The sequence below is a fragment of the Nilaparvata lugens genome, chromosome 4, assembly GCF_014356525.2.
Source record: "Nilaparvata lugens isolate BPH chromosome 4, ASM1435652v1, whole genome shotgun sequence".
NCBI classification, from domain to species: Eukaryota; Metazoa; Arthropoda; class Insecta; order Hemiptera; family Delphacidae; genus Nilaparvata; species Nilaparvata lugens.
This window is the reverse complement of record NC_052507.1, coordinates 22,631,771-22,658,788: the sequence shown is the minus strand read 5'-3', so window position 1 is coordinate 22,658,788 and position 27,018 is coordinate 22,631,771. Positions and strand designations below refer to the sequence as shown.

Here is a 27,018-nt window from a genome sequence, read left to right as displayed (position 1 = left end):
AGAACATAGTACGCCATAGTGGAGTAGGTCAATTCCCACACAGAAAAAACTAAACAAGTAGAGGACACATTATAAGAATTTTCTTGTAACTAACTATTGTATGTAATATTGTAATTTATCTGATATTTTGTGTAATAGATGTTGTAGTTTTAGTTTTTTTTTTTTTTGGGAAATAAACATTTATTCATTTTATTTAATATTCTTTCTTCTTTCGCTTCTCAGTATTCTCTATTTCAATTATTTCATAAATCTCTCAAGCCCACTCACAAGTCTACATCCACACGCTTCTGTCTCAAATTATCAGTTCCGTACAATGGCTAATATCTTCTCCTGTTCTCTCGTTTTTCTATTGCACTTACTGTCTTCTCCTAGCAATATCGTAGACTCTCCCATCCACTTCAAACACTCACCTGAAAGCTTGGATTTCATATGCTTTCGCAAATTTTCCGCTTTAAAGCTCCCACTTCTCTCATCCTGTCCAAAGAGCACAGTATTAAAAGCCGTATTTCTTCATTCGTTCTCATATTTCACTTTTAAACCTCTGATGCTACTTATTTTATAAATTTTCAATATTATTTGTTAATGATCTCGAATCAGTTCTACTCTGATCACTGTGAGGGAGTGATTGGGAGGTTAAGTGTGGAAGAGGGCCATCTGCGCCCTATAGTCAGCAAAATTAATCAAATGATCAATCACTTGATATTGTTCATACCATACCAGAGAGTCAACATGTACTTCAAAATTCTTGCTTTTGGTAATGGTATTCTATCGTCTACAACAACTACATCTTTCCTTCATCCACTTTTTCCCTGATATTCTTCAAATGCCATAACATACAAAATATAAACACACTCCTGCAACATTTCATGCACCTTTCTATAATAATAGTTATTATTTTCTATCGCTCCACTCACTCGTATCTTAAATCTCTCTCGTATCTCTCAATCACTTTATCTCTTCTAACAATCTCTCCTATTTTCACTCTCCATTCTCCTTCTTTCCACGGCAAGTATCATTTTTCCACTTTTTTCACACATTCTTTCTCGGACACGTCTAATTCGCCTCATCTTTATCCATGCCACACTTGCAGCTCCATTTTATAGACGCACTCCGGCTTATTGGAGCTCTCTCTGCCAGTTCGAGTGGCAAGAGCCTGCTGAAAATATTAACTCGTTCTTCGTCTATAAAATATTCAGATTGCTCTTCCCTCTCCACCCCTCAAAACCCGCCACTTCACTCCTCTATGTGATAGACTAAGTGCTGGCGGTGCAGAGGGGTAGAGCGGTTGAAGCTCTTGAGTAGTTGAGCTCGTTGTTTTCTCTCTAATCAAGTGGAAAGATTTTCTGGGTGCATAGTATCGCATGCATTCCAAGCTCGACCTCTTTTTGTCGCCCAGACAAAGCATTTTCTTGGCATCTTGATCCGTGGTATTTTTACACTTTATATCATATACCCTATCAGTGGATACTTGGAAAACGTGGAAGTCTCCATGATAATTTTGTAATATGTAAGAGTAGCTGTGATTCCTAGGTCATACTTAAGATTATTATACGAATAATAATTTGGATTATTGATACATATTAATCGGATAATTGATGAACAATATAATAAATCCATCCACAAATAATTATAACATAATACCTATTTTAATAAAATTTTAAAATAATTTCAAAAATCATTGTTTTTATAGAGGAGTGATAACTCATACAACTGCTGTAAGAGATGGCAAGAGTTGATAATTATAATACGCACTATGTTCCAATTCTGTTTTGGTTAGAGGCTCAGCTTTATTGGATTTTCAAGATGTAGATGATACTCCAAAAAAATGCAATGATTGCTGATAATAATCCCGCGATCAACAAGAATTTGTGTTTGGCTATTTAACAAACGAGTAACAATTCATCACTTATAGATAACTGTTGACTAAAGTGATACTGGGCTCCTCACTGCCTTCAGGAATTTTCTCTGTCATCAACATTACTACCTTAAATTCTTATTCCAGTTGTAGTTGTAGTTCAAATAGGGACAGTTCGATGTAGGTCATTGGAAAAATAATACTATGATATGTGATGCAAGGGTTTGTTATGTAGGTCAATGTGAGAGAGGCTCACGTGGAAGAGTGTGTGAGCGATTCGGTAGCTGGTGGATATGGAGGCGATTATAAAAAATTAATGGACTTGCAGATGTGCTTGGGCTGTTTGGAACTTGGTAGACATATATCAAGCAGTCACTGATTGGTGATTCACAGGTAACCAATCATGCAAAATCTCATTCGCTCCAAGAGCAGCGACTCGTGCGAAATTCCTTTTACCCTCCTCATTCAAGCCTCAGCTCGAAATATGCATTCATAATCATTCGTTCACTGCGCAAGCGCTGGAGCTGGTTTGAGCGCACAGTTTAAATATGTACCGATCATGTAATATGAACTACCCGGCCATTATTCGGCAACATTACGCTTGATATAGGGCCTCTACCTCCACCACCACCACTACTCTATACCATCTATTAACCTGTCACCTGATCCAACTCCCCTTCTATCCAGTATCGCACTGATACGTGCACACCAACAGTTTACACCTCTCATGTAGGTAATAGGTGAGCTACATGGATTGTGAATTTTGCTCACACTAGATGCTAAGAAGTAAAGAAATCCGCCGTTATCCTTCACAAATTGCTTTCTTTTTCCCGTGAAGTAGTGAGGATAGTTTTCGTTTATCACTTTCTGTTATCTTTTCATCGTCATAGATAATTAAATTAGATGGATGTACAATGTTTCTTACATATTATATCATGATGTCATCTATACCGTTGTACAACCACTCTCATTTCTCGTGAGATAATTACTGGTAAGTAATTAACTATTTTCAATGTGTCCCTTTCAGAAGTTCTCAATTATTTTGAGGTGCACGTGCCAACCAACAACGGAACATCCAAATGGACCGTTTTTTCGCTGTTACGTTAACGAATGAACACCAAAACGTTGATCAGAAGTACCTGTACATGCGAGTGGCAGAATCATAGAAGAATTTCTCTCCAATCCATTCAAGTGTGGCCCGTAATTATTGATGGAGCTCTCGGACTATTGTTTCTCATTGTAGAGAAAACGTCGACAGCGGAAAATTTTGTAAGGTGACCAATTAGATATTGTGGACGGACAAGCGTCAAATTATTTGGTTAGGACTGTTCAGAGAGGACGGAGTGTTGGAACAAGGAGAAAGAAAACCTGTTGAAGGTGTACAGAGTGGTATTGGAGTGAGATGAAGTGTTGCTTCGAGAAAGTATCGACGGGTTTAGAGTGTGAGAGGGGGAAAAGGGTATTGTTTAGCGGGATTTAATTATATCCTCAAACGGGGACATCTCTGTGGAGCGTGAAAAAACAATGACAGCCAAACGACGGTCGAACCGAGAAGGGACGTTTATTAGTGATTCTCCGAGGCCCTGTTGAGGGTGGGCGCACGATAAGCACACTTTTACACGACAATTTCAACCTCGATCCCAGATTGTCAAATTAAAAGCAGCCCGTAAGTAGTGTTGAATACTCCCATAGTGAGTGATGGTTGCCTGAATTGGGCGTTACTGCTAGGTGGCAATAGTTACGTGCGTAATTACCACATGTACGCGTCTGTTTTACAATATATTATATTGAACCCTTGGAACTATACGCACTGTGAATTGAATGTAATCTCATTTGGAACGAAACAATATCATTTCAAGGATCATTTCAGCAGTACACATTACTCCCTCATACCATATCTGCTATGACAAGAAGAATTTTTAGAGTTTAATTTTATCAAAAGACTTTGTGATCCTTGTTGAGAGGGGGGAGGGGTTTACAACGACTTCTATGCGTAGAAATCAAATAAATTTGAGATAACTAATTGAGGGGTGGAGGGGACCACATCTGATCATAACTGAACAAAAAAAATTATCATAGCAACTGCTATCACAAGTGGTATTATTAATTACGTGTTTGTTACAGACAGGCGTTAACGGAAGTAAGTCAGTATTGAAGTTATAATATATTAATGTTGTAATATTTGGATTATTTAGCTGGAATCATGTGTCGGCGCAGTCGACAGTCTGTGTGATATCTCCCAGATAGCATCAGCTTTTTACTTTCCTTGCCCTATTACCATAGGTAAGGAAAGTATTGCTTTCCGAAAAAAATTAAGGTACTTCAATTTCCAAATTTCTATACATTTCGAGGTCCCCTGAGTCCAAAAAAGTGGTTTGTGGTGTGTGTGGTGTGTGTGTGTGTGTGTGTGTGTGTGTGTGTGTGTGTGTGTGAGTGCGTCTGTGTACACGATATATCATCTCCCAATTAACGGAATGACTTGAAATTTGAAACTTAAAGTCATTACACTATAAGGATCCTACGCGAACAATTTTGATCAAATGCAATTTAAGATGGCGGCTAAAATGGCGAAAATTTTGTCAAAAACAGGGGATTTCGCGATTTTCTCAAAAACGTTTCCAACGATTTTAATCAAATTTATACCCAAAAAAGACATTTATGAACTCTATCAACTGCCACTAGTCCCATATCTGTAAAAATTTCAGGAGCTCCGCCCCATCTATGCAAAGTTTGATTTTAGATTCCGAATTATCATCGAGTTAAAAGATTGAGCATAAAAATCTAAGTTATATAATAAATGTTTTGTAACATATTCACCTAAAATTGAAAATAAGCTCCAAGTTCGAGAAAATGTGATTATTCAATTGTAAACTGTTTACTGTGATTTACTATGAAGAGATAGCAGACTTCGTGTGTCTGCAGCGCTATTGTTCTGTCACCAGCTGGCTAAGATCTTCGAATAGTTGAGATGCGCGTGAGCTGGCGTCAGTTGATCATTTGTCATAACGGCAAGGAAAGTTGTGTGAGTGCGCCACACCAGATTATTCAAATTGAAGAAATAGCATGCAATTAATTCCAGATGACTAAATAATAGAATCAAAACAATTTTTTTATCTCATGCACTTTCAATGTTATTTTTATATCCTGAAAAAAGACGAAGAAGTGAATCAATTTTGTTGTTCAACGAACTTGACCTGTAAAAATGTTAGAAGAACTCGTGTTAAAAATTTGAAGCTGATTGATCGATTCTTTCTAAAGTTCTTGTCGAACATACAGGCAGGAAACGAGAAAAGTCAAAAGTGAGAACTTCGCTGACGCTCGTTCAGTAAATGAACTTCTGATCCCCTATGATTGTTCACACTAACACTTGATTATTCAATGTATCGGTACTCAATCATTTCATTGTTGTATCATTTATCAGTATCTTCAAATGATGAGATCATTGGAACGGTTTGAGATATTGGTTTCGCCGTTTATTTTCCTTTGAAATATCTGTATCAAAATCATGTATCACATGACCACCTTCCCATTTGAATGAATGAAGTTGGAGCCTACTACTGTAATATCATAATTGTAAAATATTCAGCTGTTTCATAATAATTCTCACCAACTCTGTATAATTACAAGTTGCGGATCTCAAAGATCAATACAACAGTTCATGAGCGAGTTCTTCAACCCAGGGGATATCAAGTTATTTATAGAAAACAAAATTGATCGTTATTCATCCAAAACATTTTTAAGAGTCATCATTGATTCGGGAGATGAAAATGTAGATCTCTGCCATGGAATGATAACAGAACAGTTCTAGTTACTGGTTAGATATTTCTGATTCGTTCTCAAGATTGGAACGTGTATTGTTTCTTAAAGCGGCCTCATAAAATACGTTTTATGAAATAGTTCACGACTGTGGCTTTGAAATTTCTCTTCACTTCCGACTTCCAACTTATCCATATTCTTACTTCGCTATCTCATATGTAATATCCTGTTATCCATGAATAAAAGGTATTCCAAATAGATAAATAATTCAGTCATGAATGAGTTTTGTGTGACACCCTTGATAATAATGGAGTAGATCCATATATTATTGAGAAACCCATTGTATAAGTTGACCGCATTGCAAGGATTGTGTGTAGAACAAGTTTGTGGGAAACAAGTAGCCAGAGGGCTCAGAAGACTTGATTTTTATACTTATTTATATTTCATAGTGTTGATGGTCTCCGAGAACAAGTAGCAATGTGTAAATCTTCTTTAAAAGTGTTGTCGTAATCTCCTCACCACGACCCAAACTCATGCATATTCTGCAGTGAAATGTTTGCTGCTTTGCAAGAATAAAGTGCTGAAAGTGTAGAAGCAGCGAGAGTGCTCCAGTTCCAGTCCACCAAATCCTCTTCAATTCAAACTCTCTAATCATCTTTGTTCGTCACCATCAGTTCCGCAAAACAATGCAAAGTTTCCAGTTGACCTTAGTATACCTTAGACTCAGTTATGGGATTGGTCGATTTGTATTGGTGAGTTATTGTGGTATTGTGCACTATTTTTTGCGCTATTTATTGTGCACTTTCTATTCTCTATTCCTCAAACTACTGGATCACGGATCTTGACCACTTTCTCAATGAGCTTCATCGTACTGTATGTTTTGCATGACTTAACGCAGCGATGAAAAGTTTCTTCCTTAATGACTAACTCATATATTTCATTCAGAAATTAGGAGCTGTGATACTATTCTGTTAAAGAATTTATTTCTTCGTATGGAGAGATTTCCTGCTATTGCTGGTGTGACATTCTGAATTGTTGAAGGGTTGAAACCATGAAATGGAATAAATTGGATAAATAGAAGATTTCACACCAAAACGGGATGACATTCAAACATGGTATTCTAATTTGTTATCAGCGACTAGACTGGTCTTATCATAATATGTGGTAACACATTGTACGTTGTATAAGGGGAAATATGAAGAAAATTTATTTACTCATAAAGGCAGATAATTTAAGCTTATTTATTGTAGAAAATAGTCATTGTTCTACAATAAATAATCTTAAATTATCTGCCTTTAATTTAAGCTTATTTATTGTAGAACAAGAACTATTTTCTTACTCATCTCTGACGTAATGTATACTTAAACTACTAATTCTACCAATAGCAGAATTTCTATGCAAATTAAGTACGACGGAACTGTTCAGCCAAAAGCTTAAAGAAGCAAGACACACTTCCCTTTTGATGCCTTCACCGTAAAGACCCTTATTTTAAAAGTTACCATTTTTCTAGTGAGATTCTTGTTCGTTCAATTTTATGTATTTTAATGTAAGCCAATACTCTAGGCGATATTATTTGTTAGATTTTAAATTATTATGTCAATTGATTGCTTCCATGAATTTGAATTTTAATTGTTCATTATTTTATTGGTGAAGGAAATAATTAATTTCAAAAAATCCCCATGTGCTGAAGACGGAAGTTTGGACGAGCCACCGATCATATGAATTAATATAAATGAATTAATAAATGATTGGCCACGTCAGCAAGCGCTATGGTTTCAAGAATCATACTGAATCAGAACTGTAATTTCTTTTGTGTTCGATTAACTGTCCTTATCTGCCTGAACCACGACCTTGATTAATTCTCTAATATTGTAACATCTTGGTTGAATCATTTTTAGAAATTTAATTTCTTTATAAGAATTTCAAAACTTTAGTAAGAAACGTGTATGATAGCAAAGCATCATAGCACAAACTCAATTAAGTCTGTTGACATTAAATTATTCAAAACCTGTTTATCAAATTCTGAAACTGCACTGTTTATCAATTATTATTATTACTATCCATTATATTTCAAATTAAATAATCTGCTTCCTGAGTTCGATTATTTCTTTAGCCCTTTAAATTTTGTGCCTGGCACGTTCATACTTGTCAGGAGCCGATCAAAGACGATCGTTGAGATAATTGATACAAATCCGGATAAAGGAACAGACTTGAGTGGAAATATTGAGTGGGGTCAGATCTAAATGATATATTCTCTGTCCTTACCTGCTAAATATAAGCTTTTATCTGTACTCAACTTCAACTTTTCAACTTAGGAGCAGATCTCCTACTACAGGGCTAATGTTATTGATTTTTAATATTGTCGAGGTATGTTTCAAGAATTTCATTAAATACTGGTTGATACAGGAGAATGTTTTATTTGATCACTTGAATGATTGGACAAGAAATGAATTATGAAGGTAAAACTAGAGTGAGAAAAATAGTTGGATGGATTAATGTCTTCTCATTTGCACTTTTAAACATAGTGAGCGTACGTGGGAAGATGAGAGAGAGAGCATGAGAAAGAGTGAGTGAGTGTGGTAGAGTTGAGCGAATGATTTGTGAGCAAGTGATGGAATGAAAGGGAATGGGATAGCAGTGGAATTATTCAGAGATTGCCTGCTAATTACTACCGTTGTCGGGTTGGGTTATGGGTTAGTTTGATGGTGGCGGTGGTTTCATTTGTTTATGGGTGTCAACTGCAACTTGATTATGCCGCAGTCCAATGTATAGGTGTAGGCCAATGTATAATAATGTGTGTATCTGGCATGGTTGTGGCGCATGGTAGGATTGCTACTGATCATCGACTATCGTTGACATAATATCATGCGGCAAACGAACTTTCCATGATAATTGATATTACGATTGTAATTGCGAATAAATAAATTCATTCAATGATGCATCAAATTCTATGACTCTTCGATGTATACCTATTGCTCAAAGAATCATTCAAAATAAGTATGAAAAACGGCTCTAAAGATACATTTGATGGAGTCATAAGATTGAGAATGAGAAACTGATGATGATAAAGGACGTTGAATGGAAGAACGAACTGAAGATAAACGTAACTTAAAATCGTAGCTTCTATGCATGTCTTAAGCTGCGTACAGATATACGCGCCTCTCTGTATTCGAACCGATCATGAACGTTACGATAGATGTGAGCTCTTCTCGCGTGGCACTCTTGCTCCCCGGTCGATCATCAATCGCTCTGCTCAAGGCTCTGATGACGTTCGGTTGCGGATCAGAGCGAAAGTCTGTACGCACCTTTACCTAGAAGAAGCATTCCACATGGATTCTCACAGAAAAATAATGATTGTGTGGATTCACATTGTTAACATCTCTTGCTAATGATACCCACGTAGTACAAAAATTGGAGAATAACTATTTTCATAGAACTAGTTTATTCATATGGATTATTTGATGTGATAATGAATCTAGAAATGAATAATACTGTTATCAAAAATCATACCATCAAGCTTGGTTTTCGTCTAGACTGGATAATGTTACACAATCTCTCTTGCGAGGAAACGGAACTGACACCTGGAACTCTATCATAATTACACATAAACGTGAATATTCACCTCATATCCAATAATATTGTGAAATTGCAATAACAAATAATCGTATACCTTCTATTGGTGGGGACTCCCTGACGGAAGTTTCATCTCGCCTGGCTCATTAATTTAAGCTGTCAATGGTCCCCACGATTTTTATATTAGCCGGGACCGACAAACCAACGTGCCCAACTGACAAAACCAATCATAATATTAATATAGATTATGATATAACAGAGAGCACAGAAAAAACGAGAGCAGCACATTTTCTATTTGTGCTCACATGAAATTTTTCCCCCGCCAACAATCATTCGAAATTTTTGGGTACCCAACGGAATAAGACCTACATGGAACCATTCCATCTTGATAAGTATAGTAGGCCTACATTGGGGACTAGCCTGTTCCATTTGTGGATTATACACACAGGTAGACCTGATATCAGTCAAGGGAGCATGAGATGTTGAGTGCTTCCCGGGGAAAGTAATGTACAACAAATGTTACAGTTTTCGACGTCTGTCGAATATATCAGTGGCAAATCCTTTTTGCTCAAGTGGAGAGATCACTCTCGAACTCTCGCTCACTCTATTCTGTCCTCAGGCTCTCTTCGTCTTTTCGCCCACCCTCTCTCTCACTGTTCTCCGGAGAGAGTTGTGCCGCCGATCACATTTCGCTCGCGCTTTTCTTTTGTTTTCTCGTCAGGTCCCCTGGCACACTCGTCGTTTGGACGCATCGCAGCATTCGTTAACGATCTGACGAGTAGCAGAGAGAGAATAACTGGGAGGAAGAGAGAGAGGGATAGAGGAGAGAGTAATTGAGAGAGTCTGAGTGCGGATCAATTTAATGGATCGGGCGCAACTCTTGGGATTTTGTTGGACCGGTCAAGAGGCGCGTTGAGACTCACAACTTGCACAAAGAGAATAAAGGATATACATTGGCCTCACACACCCATCACCTATACATCCGATAAATTATAGAAGCGTTGAATCAACCTGTAATGAAGAATCGTATATGTGTCAGTCTCTTGCTCCAACTACCGATCTACTCTCTCACTCACTTTCACTGAGTTTAATCGTGATCTTCGAATGCAGGTACATTGAGATTGCCTTTTGCCATGGAGTTTGTTTTTCTAAGTATGTACTTTTTGCCAATCCGCTACGATGACTTCGTGATTCTCTGATTCTCTCCAAAAAATAGACATTGATATGTTCAAAGCTCCGCCATTTATGTAGATACATAACAATATTATCTATAGTCATTAAAAATTGCTTTTTGAAAATATCATATACAGTTCAATAATTATGATTATTTCATTTATAACTGAAATGATAAACTGTTCCTAATATGCAAATTCATCCTAAACTTTGCTATATTGTAAGCTATCATTTATAGTGTATTAAGCCAGTAGAGTATACATTTATAATTTTGTAATCTACATAAACAAAGTTTCGATCAATCAATAAATCTTTCACTCTCAGATTAGATGAGTAATGTGATGAAACTGAAATATGATTCAATATTACAGCTGCAAGTTGAATGCTTTGTGTTGTACTTTGTACATATCCTTTTGTATAGATTGTACAGTAGTAATGGCAAGTGAATGTTATTGGAAATTGAGAGAAATCTGGAGATGGACTCCACTTTTAAAATGAAGGATTCTTGAATTTTTGTAAGTGGGATCAGGTAGAAAATTAGGAAGTGGGATCAGCTCAGATAGAGCTTGAGAATGAGCAATGCTTCCAATCAACGGTCGACATTACCTCCTTACTTCCCCTCATTAGCTCATAGCTGCATATATATTATTGTCAGTTCCGATAGAAGAAAAAAAACACCTACATGATAATAACGTATTTTCAGAAGTGAGTCTTTTTGAAATTATTATTGTTTAGAAAAATGTTAGCAATTGACCCATCCATGCCCAATTATTAGGTTTTTTTTAAATAATTTATTTGCCATCAATATGGATCGGTGTACCCCCCAATGAACACCTTTTCATCAATTCAGATAGCAAAAGGTTATCTGGAACCTGAATAATCAAATATCTTATCTGTGATTAGGGAGCTTGAAAAGGCTTTGATTTTCAACATGTAAGGGCTTTGATTTACAACATAATGAATTATGATACTCGGAATTCCAGTATATTGTTTTTTTAATAGCACAGCATGTTTATAAGCATTTATTGAATTATTAAATATTAATGTTGGTGATGGTTTTAGAAATGATTCATTCAGGAATAATGTTAACAATGTCTTGTTTTTTTTCAGGTGAGTCGAGCCATTCTTCTCATCTCAAAAAGCGTAAGTTGTGTTAATGTTTAAGCTTGTCAATTTGGTGAGGGGTGGTTTGGACTCCATACTTCAATACAAACAATTCCTCGCATCCTTGAAAGCCTTCTTAACCGCCCACTGTGCAATGCAGTCTGTCAACAACTTTGACGATTGACACCAGATTCAGCCCCTACTAACAATCAACAATATGAGTGGGAAATCCAAAAATATTGTTACTCGAATAAAAATATTATAAATATTTACTCGTACAATTATGTGTTGAATTGAGCAATAATGAATCACTTGCAAATGGAAGTTTATTCAGCTAGTATTCGAGTATCGAGTAGACTGCGTCAATATCTAAATTAGGTGAGTGAGATACTCATGATGATAATAGCCTACTTATGAACATTGAGATTATCACAAAAAGATGACTGTAGAGTACTCAGGCTTACTCATTTTGATCAATATCAAATGTTACACAGCATTCATTTAGGTTACACAGGATTTCCTTTCATTTAGGTAGTGAAATAAGTGATGACTTTTGAGAGTCCAACTCAATAAAAAATGAAAAGATTAACATCCGAAAATATTCTATTCATTCAAAGGATGATTGATTTTGGAAGGAGATCTACCAGTTATACATTGTGGAATGAGACGAGGAACGGCTGAAGCAATAAGCTTTGTTCGTGTGTGGTGGTGCACTCTAGTGGGGATGACGAGCAGCCTTCTTCTCGGGTTTGTCTCCAAATTGAAAAGCAACAATTAATTTAGACCCGGGCTGGTAGATTGCTCGCAGTACCCCCATCACAGAGATGCGGCGCCTCGTCAAAGAGTTGCACTTGAAACGACAATTGTCACTCATGTGCGTGCGCGCGCATGCTATTTGCTGTTTCGCAAGAGATTTCACATCCTAATTGAGGTGTTCGACGCTGCTGTATCTTTGTTTCTATTGTGCCTCTGTCAACAGATTAGCAGCGATTCAAACTCTGCATTCCGAAATTGAGGGAGAATGTTCGTCGTGTTGGTGTGTATGTGTGTTTTGTTGCGATTGTGCGAGTGTGTGTATGATTAACTCCACTGTTGAGTATGGGTGAAGGCTGGTTGGAGTGTGCATCTGTGGAGCATGAAGAATTTTTAGGTGAAATTATAACAAATACATTTTCGTATCTTATGTTATTGTTCCATCTTCATATTTTTCATTAAACCAAGAATAATATTAGTTCAACTTGTAGGGGAGAAAATCACTCTTTTTCTAATCAGAAGCTTCACAAGACAGCTGAAATTTATCGAGTTCAATAGTATAATAAATTATGCAAACATTCATGTTATGCTCATTAAAGGATCAATATACTTGTAATAATTATTCAATGGCCAGGAAAATAAACTTATCTTGTCTGAGGAAAGTTTTTCCACTTTATCACTTCGAATATCAATCATCTTGATTAGAAAATAAGTGGAGTGGATGATCGATTAAAACTAGAATGGATTTTTTTCAAACATGATACTCATCAATGAAAGAACCGAATGCTTAATATTCATTGTATTGTCTCCAACCTCTCACAATGGGAGAAGGGACCTGAATGTTTGGAGTTTTTGGATATATATTATATTCTTCAGACGCACTTTCCTCTTGAAAACTCAATAAATCATTCGCCATTCATTCAGTGAATCTCACCATTTTATCTAACTCAGGTACATTACATCTACACCATACTGTAACGTGAAATATATTATGAAAACCTAATTAATCATTGCTAATGGAGTAATCAATGTTTTGTGAGATAACAACATTCTTCAATAACCCTGCATTCAATGTTCTTGTAACGTGATAATAGAACATGCATCCATAATGTGGCAGATTGATTGAGTAGTAGAGTAGGTTGAAAGGTTTTCCGGATTGGACTGAATATAACTTGATGAATCTGAATTCGATGCTCTGACTCTCATTGTCGTCACATGCTCTATAAGTGATGTGGCTTTCCACACGTATTGCTCATACACTCTATGTCAGAATATTAATTATGATTCCATTAGTGGTCAACAAATTATGTCTTGTCCAGTATAGAATGTATTGCGAGAAACGAATTTTCCTAAAAGCTCATCTCTATCAGGACGTTCCGTCACCGTATTAATGCAACTCGACCTATCACATGCTGGAATTCAATTCAAATTATTCATTTCTCAAGTTATTTGAATGCCTTCACAACCAATATTTCTCAATCACAACCAATGTATTCCATCATCAACCAATATTAAATATGTTTTGCATTTTCGTGATAAAATTAATAGATTTTCTGCGTAGCTCTATTTGTAGTGTTTCCAATCAGAATTTTTTCTATCGGTAATGGAATATCTGCCATTGAATGAGGATGTTAAGTTATGTTATTATTACCGTGAGAAAAAGAATTCAATTTAATTTAGGAAGTTGCTTGAGTGATGAATGTTCCCTAACCTTCTATTTTTGGTCAATTTGTTGAAGAAAGGTTTATTCGTTTGTCGTTTTTCTACAGTGGTGTTATTCATAACTTGATGACAACAATGGACTGTCTAGTTTCTTTTGACAGTTTCCGAATTTATTTCTGGATTTGTTGGACGAAAATGAATATTCATTGGTTGTTTTTCGACGAGAGATTAACAATTTTCCGAGCGGAACGATTGTGAATGACAGGCTGCCGACTGGTTCATAATTTGTCTGCTGGATCAAAACCAAAATTCAATTCGTTGGTTGAATAATAACTGTCAGTCATCGCGAATAACAAATCCATTCAATTTTGTTGAGAACACCATCCTATAGAATTAGAATCCACGCTTTATCATAGATATATACCGATGAATGCGTAATGATGCATTTTATTTGCGTTTCGAAAACGTTCAAATGCTTGATATTCAGAGCTGACAATAGACGATTGTTGATTTGTCGAGATTTGAGAATTCTATTAGAAAAATAAGTGAAAATGTGTTCGTGAAAAACGACTAAATCCCGGTTAACGCTCCATTGAAGTTAGTAGGATAAACTTCCTTGAATAGTATTTCCAGGTATCGGATCTGCTATTCCAACCAGATATCTAGAATTCTCTCCAATTCTTTCCAATCACACAAAACTTAGCAAACGTTCCAAATTTGTTTGGAATTTGGTCGATTCATTAGTAGTTTTGTCTCGTTTGAGGTCTTTCAAAGTTTTATCAAATGCATTCCAAGCTTTAAAACGTGCATGATCTCCATGATAGGTCCTTCTAAAGAATCCCATTTCCAGTGAAAATGTATGTTGTACCTTGTAATTAAAAATACCACTCCTGTAACAGATTCATCCCGAACTGATATCAAGTTCATATTCACGAAGTAGGAATATAATTAGTTAGAAATCGTTCTGTTTTTGTATAGTTAAATTTTCATTTTGTTCATTTTATTTTAATGATGTAATGTGCTTTTTTGGCGAAATAAATTCATTCATTCATTCATTCAATTCTAATCATAAAAATGTATCATATTATAACCATTGAAAAATATATTCTCTTGACGAAATAAATATAACTTATTTCAAACAAGAGTGAACAGTAAAGAAATATGAACAGATATAGGTCAGAACAACAATGAATAGATACTATAGAAGGTATTGTGGCAAAGCAGACTCGGCAACGCTGTTCTCCTCTCTATCTTTTCTGCCATTATAACGTGTACTCCACTATACTTCAATAATATAAAGGATAACTGATCTTTCGATCCCAGTTTCCGAAACAGTGTTTTCTTTTCGACAGTCAAATTGTTACATCTGTGCAGTTTTCTACTATAAAATATCATATTGAATTGATAGAAGAGAAATGGCTCGTTCATTTTATAATAATTATGGAAGTACCCACGTGACCTGTCGCAGAGAGTCGTCGTATTTCAATGCCTGTCCAATTAGTGTGACTTTGAGTGTTGCGCACTTTGAAATCTTCTTGTTCAGCATTGCTCGATGCAAATTTGTCGATGGGTTGGTTCGGTTCGATTTGAGTCGAGGTTGTAAAGTTTTCCAGTAGACAGCGTTCCTATGCAGCGACCTTTTTCAATCGTCGGGTGAAGTTCTCTGAAAGAATCTGTGGCGAGATGCGATCGGATTTTAATTACACGGTGAACGTGCTGTGTAATTTACGAATGTGGTAGGATCCACATTTTATCGGGAGAGCTGAAATGAATAAAGAATTTGTAGGAGATAGAGAAAAAGAGAATACAGTGATGAATAGGGGAGAAGAAAATGCAATGAAGGGGAAGATACATGGAATGAAAATGGGAACAACACACACTTATTGATTGGAATTTCATGTATACTACTCCTTACAACTCATTTCCAGATTTTCACTGGTGAATTATTATCTTCCTCTGATATTTTCAACGTCTCCTGGAGATTAAAACATTTGTGCAAACAAAGGATTTTGATAAGATAAATCGATCAATATATTGAATAAATAAATTCATACAATTACTACAATCGAATTTCAGATTGAAAAGTAGGTATCGTTGGAATACATAAATTTTTTAAATAATAATCTTTGGAGTTTCCTAAGTATCACCAATGTTCAATTCAGCAGATATGATATTCATATTGATGTGATAATGATTCAATCCGCTCACTGTTACAACTGAATTTGAAAGCTATTAGGTTCATCCCACAGTTATTTGCGAAGTACAGAGGTCTGTGCTACAACAATACAAGAACATTAAAGCATCCTTTCAGTGTCAGATAATGCCGTTATCATTACTTGTGTGGTTTTGTAATGTGTGGTATGGGATTGCTATAATGGTCTGACCGAATATGAAGTCGGAGCTCGCATCAAGTATCAAACATTGATACTGTAGAACTCCAATTATCCGAACCCCGACTATCCGAATCACTTTCAGAAAAAAAAGTCCAAGTGCACTTTAATTATTCCCCCCGCGATGACAGTGTTTGCGTGTTCGCTCACTATTGCCCTTCCCTTGTACGTAAGTACATTTTATTTATATTTATAACATGTGAAAATATCATGTTTCTTTTATTAATTCAATGAAAAATAGTGCAATATCATAACCTAGCTTTTTTTCTCTCCGATGGCAATTCAAAAAAAAAAAACGAAACCGAATGGCTCCCGGTCCCCATTAATTCGGATAATTGAAGCTCTACTGTAGTTTGTTTCGTGTGTCCGTCCATACAACCGCATTCAAAATGGGCTTTGCTTGTTACGAGCATCATTAATCAGCGATTAGTGGAAGATTAAAGGTGATAATTGGAACCAAGCGATGATAAACTTGTTGATATTTGTCTAATTGTAATCTTACATGACTCTACAGTAATATTTTTGTAGTTAGTTGGAAAAGATTATTTCCACCTTGAATTTTATATTAATAGAAGATATATTCTCACGAGAATGATATTAAAACTCAAACATATTCAATACCAAAACAAAACTGATTCACCTCAAAAATATGATAGAAATGTTGTTTTCCAGAAATAGGAATTAATATAAAAATTTAAAACAAAACTGATATAGAAAAACAGAAAAAGGTTAATTGAAACGAGTAGAAAGAGAAGAAATAGATATTTGAAAATTTTATGACTGAGTTAAGAGAATAGTTGTCAATAATAATTTTGGAATAGTCACTGACAAGCCACCCAATCAGTTTTTAACGAATTCATTCTGTTGATTGTTACATGACATCATAACTCTCAACATGATTCTTGAATTCAGAGATTCACCTTGAGGCTGACACGAACATTCGAAAATACTGTATACATCAAAACGTGAACCAGAGACTGGGTTTTGAAAGAGATTATATTGTCTTACTTGAGAAAAACAAGCTTCAAGTACTACTTCCGAGAAAACACTATGAATATTCGTGTCTAGTGGAATATCATGGTTTACTATTCACTAACCATCTGTTACTGTCAACATCTATGGAAGGAACGGAATAATGTTATTGACATTCTCTTCATGGTGCTTCGAATTGAAATTCATCTTGAGATGAATAAAAAATTAATAACTTCCAAGCATGATAGACATGAAGCGTGAGAAAATTAATAATGTTTTGTAATTAGGTAATATAGATCATGATTGTTCTTTCGAATGAGACTCAAGTATTTTAAATAAGAATTTGGTTTCCCCTTTCGCCTGATTGAGAACTCTTTATTTACTTATCATTCTATGATCCAATTGACTGCCCGACCAACAGACATTGACTGTACAATAGGTTTGCGAGAAATCAGGTCACAAAATCTCAAATGTGGAAACCCTTTCTGTTGTCTCGAGAAAGAACTCAATTCTAAGACAGCTTCCTCTCTATGGAAGCATGCAACTCATTCAGCAATGAAGCAAGAAGCCGTGGAAGTTTCCGGTTGTAAAAATGAGCAACTTGAAAAACTGAAATAGTATACTTGGAATGTCTGATGGAGGTGGAGGAAAAAAGGCAGTTTGAGTGGTCTGGAGTCTGCAAGAACAATGAGGCAACACGTGACTAGTTGACAAGCATCATAATTACAACGGTGAAACGTGCCTAGAAGAGAAAATACTTTTCTCTGGCCGAAGTAAATGCTTTGTCAGCTCTAGCAAGGGATGAAAACCCTCAGCGCTAGCCCAAAGAAATTCACTAGATTTTTTCTTTTTTCTCCATTGTTGGAATACTACCTTAATTTTCTACGTTGCAAGAGAATTTTTCCAGTAAAAAATCTCTGGATAAATTTTTGACATATTTTATACAGTATGGATTTATCATATTGTCAGTAATCTTTACGTAAGGTATGATGGCTGTGTCCTTTGCAGATGACACTGCCTTGGCATATTGTGGACTGGATGGCCCCAACTTAGAGAGAATGATGCAGGATGATTTGGATAAGCTATTGCTTTGGTTCAGGCACAATGGAATACAGCTCAATCTTATAAAAACAAAATATATATTGTTCACATTAACGACACCATGGACACTGCCTTCTGCACTGAAGTTTCATGGTGCCTGTGATCGGAATGACTATGACTGTGAGGTCGTTGGTCAGACCAATGCCATTAAATATTTAGGTGTGATTGTTGATGAAAAGCTTAACTGGTCTCAGCATATATCTATCATAAAGAACTATCTGTTACTCGTCCTGCGAAAATTCTATTTCTTGAATAAATTTCTCCCTTTAAATGTTCTTAGGCAGTTATATTTTGCATTTGTTGATCCAAAAATAAGTTATGGTATTAATTGTTGGGGCTCCACCTATATTTGTCACTTGAAGCCATTGATAACGGTGCAGAAATCGATAGTCCGTGTTATAAATAGAAAGGGTAGATATGAACATTCTTTTCCTCTATTTCAGTGCCTTGGATGTTTGCCTCTTAGATATATGTATGTGTTCAAGGTCCTGTATATGTTCTTTGTGATGTCTGGAAACGGTGGTCATAGGTTGCTCAGGGATATTCACAGCTATCAAACTAGGAGAGTGAAGGCTGATTTACTGAGACTTCCCAAATCGTATACCACTTGTTTCCAGAAATCGTTTGTGTTTCTTGGCCCCAAGTTTTTTAATAACATCCCAATTGAAATCAAGAAGGTTCAAAATCAACTTGTTTTCAAAAAAAGAATTCTTAGATGGCTCAGAGGTCTTATGCCTGACCATTTAGAATCCTTATTTAATGTTATTTCGTAGTTTAAATGTAATTTTGGTGGCTGGCAATAAGCATTAGTAAGATGAGCTGTTATTGGAAAGTGTGCAAGGTGAGTGAATGGTTGCTAGTCTTTTCTTTCTCTTTTCTTTTTCTTCCTCCTTTTATTCATGCATTTAAAATTAGTTGAAGTGATATTCATTCCTGCTTGCAAACGTGGAGTATTGTATACTTCCAGCAGGTAGTATTTTTTATTCCAATTCACAAATTTGCCGTATTTCTAATAAAACATACCAGTATTTATTTTATTAATCTCCCATTAATTATTTTTTATCTTACTGAGCTGAGTGTTTTGTTTTTCTTATTGATTCTGAATGTGAATATTGTGAGTTTGAGTAAATAAAATTTGAATTTGAAATTTGGTAGAATTTTAATTACGGTACCAGACAATACGATTCATTTATGCAAGGTTAATGTTGAAAAATTATTTTACAATCTATTCTCTGCTATGAGGAGCCAGGTGTTTCTGGTGATTGATTACAAGAACAATTGTTTAAATTGAAAAGAAGGAATTATATTGTACATGTATATTCCTCTTTGAAGATATCAGCAAATCAAATAGGGAATATTTCACGGTTTGTAGCCTTTCCCTTTATCAATGATATCAACTCCTATTCAAAGAGCTCTTTCTTCTCTCTATTGAATTTTCCAAGTACCTTAATAATATTTCGTAAATTATAGCCATGTGTTCTACTCCCTCACTCATTTCAAATCTGTATATTCTTGTAAAAGCTGCTCCATTTCCCGACTACTAGCAACAATCTCCTTCACTCGTCCTTTCAATCTGTAATAGGGACAATATAGACAAAGTAGGTCAATTCAAGTGAACTTTTGTCCAAGTAATACAGGTTCATCCCCTTTTTTCTACCTTATCCAGTAGTTGTAATTGTGGGTAGGGGGTGACGCCGGCTGACCTGCTATGCATTACGTGGAGCGTAGCTCATGTTCGGCTGCTGGCTGCTGGCTGCTGGGATGAGAAGGTTGGCCTACAGTTGGCGGGCAGGGCAGATATTGTAGGTTATGATGAGAGGGTGGAGTAAGGTATTTAGAGAGTGCCTGCGCCGCTGGCTACGTGCCATGCCTTCTGCTCCTGTTCAAAATACGAATGTAATAACTATCGCGAATGAATACATAATGGGAACAGAGAGCGAATGCCAAATAACGTTATGGATCCTGGAAAAGTAGGTGGGGAGGAGGAGAAGTAGATAAACGAGGAGAGGAAGAGAAATAACCTCCTCGATCGATCTCATGTTCTCCTGGTCTTCTGTTTCACCTCGTTCATTTTACGACACCATTTCTATTCATACCGCGTCGTCCTCTCTCTTCCAGTGCCAGAAACTCTAATATTATAAATACAAACTGATATCCCGACATAATGTAGTTCCGCCATCGGATCAAGGCGGCCGTGGAAAGGAGAAAGGAAAAGCTTTTGGCGAAAGTAAATTGTCGGAACAGCCCTTTGTTTTGTGTTGTGTGCCATCCTGCGTGTTGAGATTGTCTTTGTTATTCCCTCAGTAATGCCTTCAACGATAAGCTTCGCCAGATATCGACTGATCCCAAACTTGAAGCTAACTCCCAGTACAAATCCGGCTAGTTCCAGCCACAAACTACAAAGTACTCCCCATTCTGCATCACAAAATCGCATTCTATTCAATGACTAAGGTAGTCTCCAAGAATATGATAAGATGAAATGTAGATAGTAAAGATGGAGATAGAGAATACTGTAGCAAAGGAGAATTTCTCTCTGAAATGAAAGTTTCGGTAATGTACTTTCAAGAAAGCTCTTTGTGTTTTTCAATATCAGAAGAATATTAGAAGGGGTCTGAGCTATTCATTCATTTTACATCCAGTAGTTCAAAAAAATCTTACTTCTCCAATCACATTCGAAAGTCTCAGTAATGTCATGGCATGTTACTTGTGGAACTATAATGAGTGTTGCAAATCAACTAAGGTTTCGTGGCTGATGTGCATTTTCAATGATAATAATGTCCCAATAAGATTGTATTCATGATCTCTAATGATTCTTTACTATTATTGAGAGTTAACTCCTCAGTTGAGACTAATATTTGATTTTTACAATTATTTCATTCAATTTATATTGCATCCTAGCCATGCTTATGCTTTGAGATTAAAGTTTCAAAGCATCTCACGAACAGGATATTATTGCAGAACCATAATACTTGCTGCTCCTGCATCGAAACGGGAATCATTTTCCATCCATCTTACAAACAGGAGATTATTGCGGAGCTACAGTAGTTGATCCGGCATAGAGAACGCGATGATCTTCCCACTTCAATGTATCTGTGGATACACAACGAGCATTGTATTTCTTTCAGATTTAACGTTGCAAAAGTAATTTTAAAAGCACTCTACTTTCGTTGGCAATTTCAATAAATAATGGTGGTGCGTTTTAGCGCGGTTTTCTTGCGTGAGATATGCTGGCGCAGGCCGGTAATTACACCAGGTGAAACATTAATGCAATAAAGGAAGTCTGTGGCGGACGGCGCTGGTGTCGCGACGCTACCAACGCCAAACGCGCGCGACAAAACACGTCCACTCCCTCTCAAACTCTCTCTCACTCTCTCCCATCCATTCCTACTCTCTCTCCTCCTATCTCTCGTTTTTATACTTCTTTCTCTCCATGCTTACTGAGTACGACACTCGTTTTCTCTGTGGAACTCTCACAATGCTGATGTCTCATGTCGACTTTTCGCTCTCTGATATCCTGTCCATGTTTTGCGTTCTCTCTCCCTCGCAGTCCCCGCACATTGTTCCCCATTTTCTGCATCTGCTGTTTGCCTACCCGAGCTATTCCGCCTCGTGTAATATTTTTGTAATTTGCGGTGAAAAGATCGGAAGGATGTGGTAGGCTTCTGTTGCTATCAATCTTCTCCTTTCGTTTTGGAGTCTTCAGGTTGATTACAACTCTGTTACAATAATCAATTTTCACGATTATGTAGGAGAGGTGATAAAAGATCATCTCAGGAAATCATTGATCACTATAAGAAACTCATCTGATTGATTGTGGAGTTGAAAAATAGAGTTAAAATGGTTATATACTTTATCACAGAGAAAATGTATAAACGATGATGAAGGTGTTTGTGGTAGAATTGATCAATAGGAGACGACTAGAGATAACTGATTGAAAATGGCAGAATGATCATATCCGATCAATAATTAATCGTATTTTTAGCATTACTTTTGAACCATGGAAATGTACTTTATTCAATTGAAGAAGAGAAGTGATGCATCTTTGTTCAATGAATCACAATATTAGGGAATACATTATGAATTGAAAAAATGCCTGATGTCATTTATCGAAGAATAAACTTGTTGTAATCTGTGGATGTAACTGATAAGTTGCACGGTGAAGTGTACGCTGATGATGTGCATTAGAAGAACAAGTACGTGATCTGCATCCTGAATCGTGCCCGAAAATTGAACGCTTTGTTGTCATGACAACCGATATTGGATCAGATACGCCAATTGAGCCATAATCCATCGGCAAACCCCACTCGCAAGCTAATAGCAATCAGTCTTGCTTAGCTCTCAATTCTGGCGACACAAAGATAATAGATGCTCGTCCAAAATCAAAAAAATGTTCTTCCACTGGTCTTGACTCGTCGTCCATAAAATTCCAACTTCTCTCCTGGAAGCTCTGTGCTGTGAGTCGTATTAATTTTTGGCTTGCCGCCCAACTAGCGGAAAAAACATTTTCCAGCAAAGCTTTCCAGTTTAGTTTGCACAGTTGGAAGTGAAAACGGATCACCGGGAAAATTGGAACCAACTAAATTGTTATCTGCCGATCTCAGCTTCGATGGCAATCTATTGAGAGAACAGAAACATCTCACTTCTTTTTCTCACTGTATCCTAAGTGTGATCAACTCTTAAATACTCAGAAAATTTGAAATTCAATTCAAATTCTATTGGTTCGATGAACAAAGCAGAATACATTTACAAATTCATATTCTCAGTCATACTCTAAATTCATTACTCTTGGGTATATTACAGCTCTTTCTCCTGTTCTTCCTCCTTCCTCTCGCACTTCCATCTTATATTCTTCCTGTTACTCCTCCAAAGATCCACTACTATTTTTGCGCTTCTACCTTCTTCTACTTATTCTCTTGCTCGTCGTCATCATCATCATGGAATTCATAATTCTCCTCAGCTTCATATCCACAACGTACGGGTAATCAACATCTGTACCGCTTATCTGCCTCTTTTCTGCAGTTTCTGCTTTGTATTTTTGCTCGTCATTTTTTTTTTCAATCAATCTTTCTCCACTACATTTTTCCCGCTTATTCATCATGGAGCTCAGCAGAATATATAGTTAATCACACCGTATCAGATATGATATCAATATTGTTCTACTAAGTCGATAAATGCGAAGCTTCATGTGCACAGAATAATCCGAATATAAAGTCAGTTTTTTGCTTCGACCTCCATGTTGAGGGCGTACACTCTTTGTATTAATAATAATCCATTACCTGAGGGCTCGTGATCTTAGTGCAGCTATTGGGAGGTGAATCCTTTTTCTCCTGACTCCTGAGCTTGATCACCTGCCTCATCTGCTAATTGAAAAGCAAAAGAAATGCCCCTGGGGCGAGCAGCGTATCGTTGTAACAATAGAGGCGCATTGCATAATAATTTACCAGATGAGAGGGAGAGTAAAAAAATGGTGTTCTTTTTTCGTGATGCACTCGTTCGAGAACAGGTCGAAGCATTACTTAAAAAGCTCTCAAGTACTCGGGAAAAAAGGATTTGCGTGAGGAGGGCGTCTGAAGGCAGCACATCCGTGAGCGAGCTGATAGGTCTTTGTTCGTGAGTTTGCTCTCAGCGTTGACTTCTTGAGACGGTGATTGGAGCGAGATAGAACACACACTGCCTGTCTTTTTAATAAGCTATTCGCAATTTGACTCACGCTGCTACTCCTATTCCTCCTACATAAGCAGTTTTTTCGCCTTGATACCATGTGGAGGGTGCATCCACTGAAATGCACCAGTCTTTTATGGTAATTATTATTTTTGTTCCTCCAGAGGTGTGAAAGTAGAGTTTTGTTTCGTCGAAAAGTGGTTCTCCTTGAAGAAGCATTGCATTTCACACCTCCAGTGGCGGAAATGAATTTGGCATTGTTCAAATCTTTTTAAACTTGAGATGTCACCTTAAAAGTATAATATCATGTTGCCTAATTTAATGCACTTGGCTTCACTCATTCCTGTAGACTATGCGATCTTTTTCTCTCCCTGATATAGTTCAGGTCACAGCAATAGGCTCATTCTCTTCTTATTAAATACACTCCTTCGAAATCTTTGTAATATACTCCAATCTCATAAGCAGTTGTAATTTAGCCGATTATTTGACATGAACTTTCACAATCCCAGAGTATCCATTGTTTAAAAATTAAAAGTGTCGACGACGTTGAAAATTCATGACAAGTAAAATTGGACTGAAAATGTATGAATAATATATTATAATGATAATAATATTAGTAGCTCACTGAATCTGGAGAATGGTGTCTCGGAATAGAGGGATGGAGCCGGGCCCGATTATCTGCTGTAGATAGTTCCAGGTCCCGTCCTCGTAACCGACTGCCAAGAGGCATACTTTTTCAGTCCAATTTTACTTGTCATGAATTTCCACCGTCGTCGACACTTTTAATTTTTAAACAATGGATACTCTGGGATTGTGAAAGTTCATGTCAAATAATCGGCTACATTACAAGTATAACCTTCATATCAACTCTATATAAAACGGGGTCAAGTATATGATACTGATTATGGAAGGTACAAATTATCGAGGCTATGGTGGAAGAGGAAGTGGAAGCTGGAAGAGGAGGAGAATGTGGTTGATGAGGAGTAGTAGGGGGCCAATTATGGATGGTGATGGAGAAATTATTTGAATTATAGAATAAATATCCAATTAATCAAATTTTTCGTTCGATTTTGAATTTTTTATCGTATGGTATTAATTTCTGGTATACTGGAATAATTTCTGGCACAATACTTACTCATAGCTAGCATTTTTAACAAACAAACTGTTTGGCAAATTCTTAACGCTGACGTCCATTACTGTTCTGTTTTGCGTTCAAACTGAATACTTTATCAATGTATTATAATTTCGTCCAACAGTCAATGAGATTCCCGGTTGATGCCCTGATGTCTGGAGAATTTGTCAACGATAGTATAGAACAGTGTCTATAAATTAATCAATTCATTTTTTGAATAATATTTAATTTTCATTCCAATTAATTTTAAAAAAATTAAGTGAAAAATATCTGAATGTCTCGAATCTCTAGTGAATTTGAAACGATGATCAATGAACTAGTTACAATTCTCCTCATTCCGATCATATTCAATTTTGAGCATTCTTCTATCATAAGCGAGAGTGGTTTATAATGAGTAAGCTTTTTCTTAACCGATGTTCCCTATTCCTGACCAAGCCCTTATTCTCAAGTTTCCAGTAATTAACATTATTGAGATCATTATCATGGATATTAATTCAATCCAAGTCTCTTCTCGCATATTGCAATAACCACGGTTATGATTCTCACTCTCCCACAAGGAAAACTCACAAGCTTAATAACCAAATGAACAATGTTAAAATACTCAACTGAGCTATTTATGCTCAATATTAATTTAGCTAGGTCTTCACTAGAGTTTTTGTCAAGTCATTATTATACCAGTGTTATGGTGATTTCCGTACTCGTAGATTATCTCCAATAGAAAAGTATAATTATACTATTCTTCATTTTGGATAATTTATAAACAATAAGATCGAAAAACTGATTGATTTTTCTGTTTGAATGAAAAGCATTGAAATATATTGAACAGAATGAGTTCTAACCCTTGAACAATTTGATTATTATGAGCATGAAAATAATTTGGATTATATTGAAGTTGGTGAAGGTGATGACAATGATTTTGTACGTACGTACCGATTGTGCTGTCGATTACGTCACTAGCAGTATGGAGCGAAGCTATCGAGCAAACCGATTAACATGTCCTTCGAACCCCATGTAATGTGGTGGAGAGCACGGATCATGATGTCTCTATTTTGAGCCTCCTCATACTAAAGTGTGCTTGATACAGTTTATTCAAACCTTCGTTATTTTTATAATCAATTGAGTTTCATTTACTCAAATATCAATAAATCAAATATATTATAGTATCCATGGTTTTGCATTTATTATTGAGGTGATGTACCTCTGAACTATCATGATAGGTAATAATCATTAATAAAATATGTCAATCGATTTAAGATTAATCGATATCTTAATCAGGTAACCCGCAACAATGTGCCGCACACGACAGGCTGGTGTTGCCATGGAACCTGGATTTGCAATTAGATTTGATTTTGAGCAAATGATACTGGTATTGACAATATCGACGTCTAATGCTGTCAATAAACTATGGAGGAATACCATACCATGGAGGAAACATATCTTACCACACTATCAAAACATTAAATTTCTTCGATCAAAATTGCTATTAGTCTAGAAAACATTAAAAAATTCTGCAGATTATTCATTTCTTTCTTGAATAATGAAGAATTAATCACGAACTATGTGGAACACATCATACAGCAAACAACAAAACTCAGGAAACTGGTTTACAGTTTCATTCAACTCCGACAGATACTCACACTGGATACGTTAAAATGTATATCACGCATTGGTAGAGTCAATAGCAAGATATGGAATCCTGGCATGGGGAGCTACGTATTTCTGCCATATCAATCCTGTTTTTAAAGTCAGAAACTCATCCTCAGAATAATGGGACAGAAACATCCACTCTACCCTTCATTATCTCTATGAAGAGCTCCAACTACTGAGCATCCGACAAATTTACATTCACAAATTACTCACATTCATCAGGAAAAACCCGCAGTTCT

General features: G+C 36.3%; 1 protein-coding gene across 3 annotated transcripts in view; it reads left to right on the top strand.

Moving 5' to 3' along the window:
• Window positions 1–27,018, top strand: part of LOC111047815 (hemicentin-1) — a 482,899-nt gene that overhangs the window by 203,068 nt on the left and 252,813 nt on the right. The window contains exon 2 of one of the 3 annotated variants that reach the window (XM_039427125.1): window positions 11,468–11,500. The exons of the other annotated variants lie outside the window; for them this stretch is intronic. Within the exon in view, the coding sequence (XP_039283059.1) occupies window positions 11,468–11,500 (33 nt within the window). The remainder of the gene's footprint in view (window positions 1–11,467; window positions 11,501–27,018) is intronic. 3 annotated transcript variants of the gene reach the window in all.